General features: G+C 48.9%; 1 protein-coding gene across 2 annotated transcripts in view; it reads left to right on the top strand.

Moving 5' to 3' along the window:
- Positions 1 to 2,828, top strand: part of FLOT1 (flotillin 1) — a 26,432-nt gene extending 23,604 nt beyond the window's left edge. Inside the window, exons 12-13 of one of the 2 annotated variants that reach the window (XM_083724842.1) lie at positions 236 to 400; positions 985 to 2,828. In XM_083724842.1, the coding sequence (XP_083580968.1) occupies positions 236 to 400; positions 985 to 1,020 (201 nt within the window). In that variant the 3' untranslated portion in view covers positions 1,021 to 2,828. The remainder of the gene's footprint in view (positions 1 to 235; positions 401 to 984) is intronic. The other variant, XM_083724843.1, reaches the window with a different exon arrangement.
- Positions 2,829 to 9,363: the final 6,535 nt, after the last annotated feature.

Here is a 9,363-nt window from a genome sequence, read left to right as displayed (position 1 = left end):
CAGAAGTCCATTCGACTTCCAAAACCAAATTGTGGCTCCTGATTGCCTACAGGAAGCTCCTGCAGCCAATCAGAAGCTGCGGAAGCCCAATGGGACGCTCAGGTTCCAAAAGAACGTTTGCAAACCGGAACAATCACTTCTGGGTTTGCGGTGTTCAGGAGCCAAAACGTCCCGAGTTCCAGAGCGTTGGGGATCCAAGCTACGACTGTATTCTACTGTTTCCTTCTGCCGATAGATGGCCGACGAGATCAGCAAGCCCCTGACTTCGGTGAAGAAGATCACCATGGTATCGAGCGGACCCGGGGACATGGGGGCTGCCAAGATAACTGGGGAGGTGCTGGAAATCATGAGCAGGCTGCCTGACACCGTGGAGAAACTCACTGGCGTTAGCATCTCTCAGGTACCAAGCCAGAGCTGCTAGGTCCTTAACGGGGGGGGGGCTGGTTCCCCTCCCCCCCAGGAGGGTAGATGGCAGGGTGGCAGAGAGTGGGCGGAGCCAGAGTCAACAGTGGGCGGAGCCAACTCTTCCTGGTTTTGTTCCCCATCTTCCTCCCTCCCTGCTGAATTCTACCTAGGCAACGCTGAGGAGGAGGAAGCCGACAGCCAAAGCACCTCTTGGGCAGTTTTTAAGTGGGGAGGCAGGCAGGTGGCTGAGTGAGGCAGTGCCCCATTTGCCCTAACAGACCACTGATTCTTAGATGAGGGCAAGAGGGATGCTTTGGTCACTGGCAATTTTGCAGCGGGAAGGTGTTTTGAAGCACCAGCAAGGGGAGACAGCAAGGGGGACCCCAACACCAGCAAGGGGAACCTGAGAGCCATATTCTACGGGAGGAAAGATCATGGGGTTGGGAGTTTTTGAATCGCAGCTCCTCGGTTATCCAAGGAGGGAGTGGGATTTGAGGAACCTCGGGTGCTTTTGCTTACCTCCCCTTTTCCTACGGCGTGGGCTTAATCCGTCGCACTTTGTCTCTTCCGTCTTACCAGCAGATGAATCAGCAGAAGCCAAGGCGGATGAACTGAATGCGGAAGACTTGCGGAGGGGGAGGGAGAGGGGGAAATCCTTCCTGGGCGTGACCCTCGTCATCTTGTATGTGTCCACATATAGAGTTCTTCCCCATCCTGAGCCCTCCTGTAATCGCCAAACCTTTAATGGACTCAACCGTTGCATGTTGGCCAACGATCCTTGAAACTGCTGAGGTCTGTCACCCTTGCTGTCTCCCAGTGTCAACCCCAACGCGTACCTTGTCAGCACCCTGGCACCCATTACCGCATGTCACGCCACGCTTCTGTTGCGCTCGTTCCCCCACCAACTGCACCGTTGACGCCACTTCTGTGCTTTGTTGCCTGAGCTCGTTGGGTCACCACGTACCTCCTGCAAGTGACCTCTCTTGGAGAATTTAAGGAAGGATCTGCTGCTGGAATGACTGGGGAGGCAGCAAGGAGAAATCTGGGAGGAAGGGGAATCCAAGGCCTGCCCTTTAGAGGTTGGTTGGTTCCTGGGTGGTTTGCCAACAAGGACTTGTAAGAGTTTTGAGTTTATGTAAGGTGGGTCCAGTGGATGTTCTAAGGAACGGCCTTCTGCGAGTGGAGACGTTTTAGAGGGTCAGTCCTACACTACTGGCTGATGCGTAAAGAACGGGCGTGGACACAGTTCTTGCGAGCTCCATAGACCTAAAACCACTTATATTTTTCTGTGTATGTATGCCCACGCTAATTCAGCCCCTTCTCCCTTTGTGCCATAGTTCTTGGGCATGGCTGAGATGCCCCCCACTTGGCAAAATTCAAATAATCTTGCTCCCTTTTGTTCTTGCTTTTATACTTTTTTAAAAACACACACGTACTATCTTGCTTTTTCAAGGGGCATGTGTTTACGGCCGCTCTGCACTAAGCCACAAGTGCCAAGCCAAAGGCATGTTCCACACTGCATTTGGCACAGTGGGCAGGTGGCCAGACGCTGTTGTGGTAGGTGCGTATTAACAGAGACAAGATGTGTAATGAATGCATATTTATTCCCCCCCCCCCTTTAAAATCAACATCTGATTGTGCCTTATATCTGTGTTAGCTTCTGGAACAATCCTACGTTGCCACCAGTCCCGTGGCTGGGATAGGAGGCGGGTGCATGTATGGGCTTGTGGGATACACAATCAAGATGGCAGGTGGTGCTGTCCTTTTATTAGTTTGGATTCTGGGCCAAGAGTACTTGCAGAAACCTGGCTGTGGCTTTGGCCTAGCCTTTCCCCTTGACGTGCTAGTTTTCTGCATGCAGGGAGCTTTCCTGAAGGAGAGCATTCCAACGCAGTGGGACATGGAGATTGTGCCACATGGTTCGCCTGTTGCGTTCAGATCTGCCTTCACAATCCTTGCCGTGAGGATGGCAAGAGGATGGCTGCCAAAACAGAGACAATCGGCTCTTGCTTCATTCAGGATGGGTAACCCCAATAAAGGACCATTTAAAGAGCTTCCCCGCCCACCCACTTTTCTGCTGCCAGACTCTGGTCTTGTCCTTACATTTCAGCTGTTTTGAGCCATGTCTGAGCTTCCCAGAGTGTGTCGCCTTTGCCCTCTTCCCTCGTGCCGCAAATCATGTTCCCTTGCCTGCCGCTCACTCCCGAGATGAAGCACGCTTGATTGTAGGTGGAGCACACCTGACCCTGTACCTAACGGAGAAGCTGCTTGTTTGTGCCTATCCCACCTTTTGCCCTGCCTGCTGTGTAGTAAGGCCTCAGCACGGTGCCTTGTCTAACTCTTTGCCAAGGAGAAAGAGTTGCCCCCATCGTCCTTTCTGCTACCAAGATCCTCCGCTTACAATAAAAGCCAAGATTACTGCCTGTGGCGCTCTCTCTCTCTCTCTCTCTCTCTCTCTCTCTCTGTGTGTGTGTGTGTGTGTGTGTTTAGCCCACCCTGGCTGGGCTTTTTCTTCCTCCCTGCCTTCCAAAACTAAAAATGTTTTGAGCACCTCAAAATGTGTCCAGAGCCAGAGGCGGAGTCAGCTTCTGTGCACCTGGGGGTGGGGCTAGCTGCCTGCGGGGGCAGGGCTAGTGTCCTAGGGGGGTGCTGCCCGCAGCGAGCGTCCCGGGGGGTGGCGGCGATGTCACCCCCTCAGGGTTGACACCTGGTGCGGACAGTACCCACCGCACCCTCTTCCTCCACCAGTGTCGATAGCACCTCAAAACGTGTCCAGCAGTCTCTTTCCCAGCCAATCTTACTGAAAAACTTTTAGTCTGCCTCCCAAAATGCTTTTGATTGTTTTTCTTTCTTTTCTCCCTCCCTCTGGCTGGAGGGGGGGTGGGGGGGACAAAGGATGAGTCATCTCCAACTATCTCATAAGAACCTTGTGCCATTTATCACTAATTAACTGAAGAGAAGACGTCCCCCCTGGCAACTTTGCCACTGACTTCCAGGAAATAGTTGCAGTCCTTCTAGCTCAATTAGCTGCAGAGCGGCACTTCGGTGAGGCAAGTGGACAATTAATTGCCCCAGGCAGAGGCGGGGGGGGGGACATTAGCACCGCTCTGGGCCCTTGCTGCTATGCCAGGACTGCTAGCTCTGGGAAAGGTGGCCTGGGAGACTTGCCTGCATTGAAATTCTGGATTAAGATCAGCGCAATTAGTAACACTGAACTCGTAACTAAATTTTGAAAAGGCTTGGAAGTGCAGGTGTTCTCCCAGCAAGCCTGCAGGGACAACTGCTGTGTTGTGGTGGTTAGAGTGTCAAGACTAGGACCTGGGAGATCAAATCTTCACTTGGCCACGAAGCTCAGTGGTGACCTTGGGCCAGTCACTGCCTCTCAGTGTAGCCTACCCCACAAAGATAAAAGATGAGGGAAAGGACCTTGAGCTCCTGGGAAGAAAGGTGAGCTATACAGTGGTACCTCGGGTTACAAACGCTTCAGGTTACAGACTCCGCTAACCCAGAAATAGTACCTTGGGTTAAGAACTTTGCTTCAGGATAAGAACAGAAATCATGCTCCGGCAGTGTGGCGGCAGCAGGAGGCCCCATTAGCTAAAGTGGTGCTTCAGGTTAAGAACAGTTTCAGGTTAAGAACAGACCTCTGGAACTTAACCCGAGGTACCACTGTAAATGAAACGATAAATACACAAAGCTCGGTTTTGTCCCTTAACACAAAAAGTCGCACTCCTGGTTAGCTTTCTTCATTTGTGCAGCCTAACAAAAAGTCATTTTGCTGTTGTTGCTGCTGCTGCCGCCGCCATTATTATTAATTTAATTCAATTTGATTCATCTATTTGTATGCTACGCTTCAAAGAAAAAACTGCCCCAAAGGAGCTCTCAACATGCCAAATGTACAACTGCTATGCCAATTTTTTAAAAAACCATACTAAAACAAAACAAAAAAAATTCCTTCCAGTAGCACCTTAAAGACCAACTAAGTCAGTTCTTGGTATGAGCTTTCGTGTGCATGCACACTTCTTCATACCAAGAACTGACTTAGTTGGTCTTTAAGGTGCTACTGGAAGGAATTTTTTTTGTTTTGACTATGGCAGACCAACACGGCTACCTATCTGTAACATACTAAAACAGTTATGAATGGTGTCAATAAGTAAACCCATTAATTTTGCACACAAAAAGCCACCCATGCTGTTTAGATACAGATCACCCTACCAGCAGACCCTGATCTGCTCACCCCTGCCGTGTTGACTGGGGTGAGAAATACAGGCAGGCCTCAGTGCAAGACTCTTTTTGTCCAGCTGCCTTTTAATCCTCCTTTTCCTTCTGCCGCTGACCCTGAGTGTGTCTATTGTCAATTGTCTTCCCGGATCCAGCAGCAGCAGCTGCAAAGGTCAGCGCCAGCCACGTCTGGCCTCCAGCCATGCTGATCTTACTCGATGGAGCTGTGCTCTCAGCAGGATGATGCGATAGTCTGGCCAGAGCTGAGTGTGCGACTGTATGACTACAGTCCAGTGATTTAGACACCAGCTGGAAGGAGCTGCTGGTTTCACAGGAGCCCTCTTGGGAGGAACGTGACAAGCATGGCTTCGGTCAAGAATAGCAGGGGACAAAGTGGCTCCTTCGCTTTTGGACTCCGAGCCACAACCAGTGTGCATGGGCCCTGCCATTAGGCAGATGGAGCAATTGCCTCAGGCAGCAGAAGTAGCACCCAGCTGCTCCTGCTGACCCCACCAGGCACTTTGTTGCCACTTGGGATGAGAAAAGGAAGCGAATTCCATCCTGACTCTGTGTTCATCACAATGACCGCTGTTTCCCTTCCACTGCAGCTCAGTTTCTGCCATATCCCACATCATTTACCTCACTGTGATACTTCCCGCAAGATACGTTAACTTACATTACTGTTCCCATAACTTATATTTATCCCAATGTAAAGAAAACACTAAAACAATGCTTTTAAAACCCATCATTCGTGGACTTGCCATCAAAGACAACAATGTGAATGCATACCAGTTCAATTTAAAAAGTTAGTTAAAAGAAACCAAATCGAGAGGAATAAACCAGCAGTCATCTGGAAGTGACTGGAGTTAGGTAACCTATGACTAATAAGACTTTGTGTGGGTGTGTTTAAATAATGCTGTTTGCCTCGCACCATTTCAAAATGTGGTAGCCTCCTGTGTTTGGGACCCTGCTGCTCAGTCTTCTGAGGGGGGACCTGGGCTTCTCCCTCAAAGACATGCCCTGGTGACACCACTGGTGGGCTCTTTTTGGAGAATAAATATTTTTCCAAGTCAGCTTGACCCTTCGGTTCTTTCCTTTAACAGAAACAAATTACGGCCTACCCCCTTTTCCTATCTCAGCGAAACACCTATTTACGTCCGTTATGCAGTGGTACCTCGGTTTACAAACTTAATCCGTTCTGGCAGTCCGTTCTTACACCAAAACCGTTCTTAAACCGGGGCGCACTTTCCCTAATGAGGCCTCCCACCACCGGTGCCCTTCCACCGTTCAGATTCCGTTCTTAGACCAAGGTCAGGTACTTAAACCGGGATACTATTTCTGGTTTTGTGGAGTTTGTTCATTCTTAAACCGGACTGTTCTTAAACCGAGGTACTACTGTATATATAATGTGTCCCAGGAGGGGTAATAATAATGATAATAATTTATTATTTATACCCCGCCCATCTGGCTGGCTTTCCCCAGCCACTCTTCCAACAGAATATTAAAATGCAATGGTCTATTAAACATTAGAAGCTTCGCTAAACAGGGCTGCCTTCAGATGTCTTCTAAAAGTCTGATAGTTGTTTTTCTCTTTGACATCTGGTGGGAGGGCGTTCCACAGGGCAGGTGCCACTACCAAGAAGGCCCTCTGCCTGGTTCGCTGTAACTTTGCTTCTCGCAGTGAGGGAACTGCCAGAAGGCCCTTGGTGCTGGACCTTAGTGTCCGGGTAGAAAGATGGAGGTGGAGACGCTCCTTCAGGTATATTGGGCCGAGGCCGTTATCTGGAACCTTCTGTCTAGCGGATCCCCATGTAACGTGGCAGGCAGAGACTCAATAATAAAGCTTTCCTTGCCCCAGGGACGTACCAGGAAAGAAAGCTGCTCCTGTAGAACCAAGAGACAGGAGCCTGCCAGGAAAAAAAATGAGCTAAAGCTTGCATTTTCCAATGGAAAAACCACCTAAAACCCAAACATCAAACATTTGCAGCTTCCTTGGCACTTCGCTTTCTTCCAGCCCTGGCTGGCTCCCTTCTGTCTGTCGCAAAACACTCGCTGACCTTATCCATATGGCTACCCAAATCCTTGTGTTTAAAACGCAATTCAGGAATTCTGCAAGGAATAATTGTGGCTGCAGATGTTCGCTAATTCCTTTAGCTTCTGTGACTCTGCAGCAAACTCAGTTCCCGCCTGTTAGGAGGGAAATCAGGGGGAATGCGTGCCTTCTGTGCAAGGCACTAAATGCTCTGGGATTGGGTCCACCCATCCGCTGCCTTGTTTTCCCAGATGGAGAAAAGGCGCTTGGGAACCTAAAATCCCCAGTTTGGAAAAAGACACGGACATAGGATATACGAAGAGTCAGACATGACTAAATGACTAAGCAACAACAACAAATTATCATTTTGTATTTTTCTGTAGTGAACAAGCCTGTGATCTTTTGATAAAGGACATTTTACAAATTTAATGAATAATTTAAAAAAATCAGAAATCAGTAATTTGTGCCAGTGGCATGTGTGTTATTAAGATATTAACAAATATGTTAAGAATGGCTATCTTAATCGTTTGTATCTATATCTATTCTGTATTTATTCTGTATTTATATCTATAATGAGTTTAACTAAATCAGAAAAAAGTGACATTAAAACCGGATACTTCAAAGATCTTATGGAAATCTGAAAAACATAGACACTTTTTAAAAAAGCTTTTGGAACGAAAATATACCAAGCCAAAACAACCCGTCGTATGTATTTATTACATTTACACCTCATCTTTCCTCCAAGGAGCTGGGGTGGACAAAAGAGAATGAATTTCATCAGAAATGGATTTGGATTGTGTGCGCTGAATCTGCGGAGGAGACACGGGAAGTGAGGAGAGGCGGAAAACCTTGGAGAAAGACAGGACAGGACTTTCCGTGTCCCCTAGAATAACCTGATCCGATTAGGATTGCCACTAAACAACCTTGCCTCCCCACTCTCTCCCCAGAGAGAGGCGAGGTCTTAGGGAAGCCACACCTGTTGGATTTCTACCTGCCGCGCAGCAGCAGGAAAATGCATCAGCTCTCATTCTTTGTGGGCGGAGGGAGTTTGAACAAACGATATCAATTCTAGCGGGGTATCCTTATTGCTTAGGTCAGCGCACAATGCTTTGTGACGGGGGCGGGGGTTCAAAAAAACCCCAAACCAAGAGATCATTTGCGTTTCTCTTTCTTTCCCATTTGCAAACAATGAAAACGAAAAGAAAAGCGTCGCTAGTTTCTGTACTGCGGAGGTTTCAACAAACGTAAGAAATCAGGCGGCCAAGCCTTGCTATTATCATCATCATCACCATCATCACTATTATTATTACTACTACTACTACTACTATTGCCGCCCAGACTGGCTGGGGAAACCCAGCCAGATGGGTATAAATAAGAAATTATTATTTTTATTACACGTTCCCTTTGTAGCAGGCGGGACTAAAGCGGCAGGAGTCTGGGCTGTACCATTTCAGCGCGGGCTTATTAACATCATCACAGACAGTCTCCCAGCGTGTAATAAAAGCTGCCCTTTGGGGAAACATTTCTCCGTGACGTGCCGGGTTACTACATGGAGGAGCGGTCAGTGTTGCTTGCTTGCTTGCTTGTTTTAAAAAGATGATTCTCCCCCCTCCCTGAAGAACCGAAGTAGTACAGCCCAGAACGCCCCCGCGCGCTCCACCTGGCACGGCCCGCTCCTTTTCCCGCGCTGCCACGTTGACCGGCGCCGCCCCCTTCGCAGCGCCTCGGCCGGCCGACCCTTGCTTCCTCCTTGCCCGCTTTTGCTCTTCTTCGGCGGCTGCCCGTGCACCCGCCTCTCTCTTGCGTTTTGCAACGTTGCAGCCTCAGTTGAGGCAAGAGATAGGCGGGAGAACTGGGGGAAATGGTTTCCTCCGAGACTTGAGACCTTCCCCTGAGCATGTGCAGAGTGCATTTGCCTCATTGCACTCCACAGGGGCAGAGATTCCCGTGTAGATTCCAGGCATGCGCGAGCTTTATGGGTTATTAGCTAACTTTTTTTATATACACCTATTATCAGCATCAGCATCAACCACGGGGTGAGGTTATTCTAAAACGGGTTAAAGTTGAGACAACGTATGAAGGTAGGGAAGGCAAATGCTGCTGGGAGTAAATCAAAGTGCCAGTGCTTTTTGTTTAACTGCTCATTTAGTGATTTCATCTTTCCTGCAAGGAGCTCTCAAACCTTTCATGAATTTTATCCTTACCAGCAGAGGTAGTTGCTGGCCCAACCTCACCCAGTAAACTTACTGGCTGGGGGATTTGAACCTGGACCTCCCAAATCCTAGTCCCAACACTTTTTTAAAATCCAGACTCTCCACATGTTGTTGGGACTCCATCAATCGCAGGCAGTGTGGCTTAATAGTCAGGGAAGACCATGGGCTCTCGACCCCTGCTCTAACCACTACACCACACTGGCATTCATTTACTTTAAATGAAAGGGTCAGGGACAGGCCGCAGGTCCTTGCTAGTGGGTAAATGAGGCATTTGTGTGTATGATTGTGCACTTTACTCCTTCCACTCAAACCCTTTTGAATCTGGTAGTTGTGGGTCCCGATTTCAGCCACAGACAGTTTCTGTTCCATTAGTATGTTCTGGCCCAGCCACTCAGCCAAGTCACCCATTCACCCAGCAGCAACCATTACATGAGGAAGTTACGTGAAGCAGTCCATTGTGTGTTGAGAGAGTGAAGGCACTCTTCACATGCC

Source organism: Podarcis gaigeae (assembly GCF_964106915.1).
Source record: "Podarcis gaigeae genome assembly, chromosome: 2".
NCBI lineage: Eukaryota > Metazoa > Chordata > Lepidosauria > Squamata > Lacertidae > Podarcis > Podarcis gaigeae.
The sequence above is the reverse complement of the archived record's forward strand: the minus strand, read 5'-3'. Positions and strand labels throughout refer to the sequence as shown.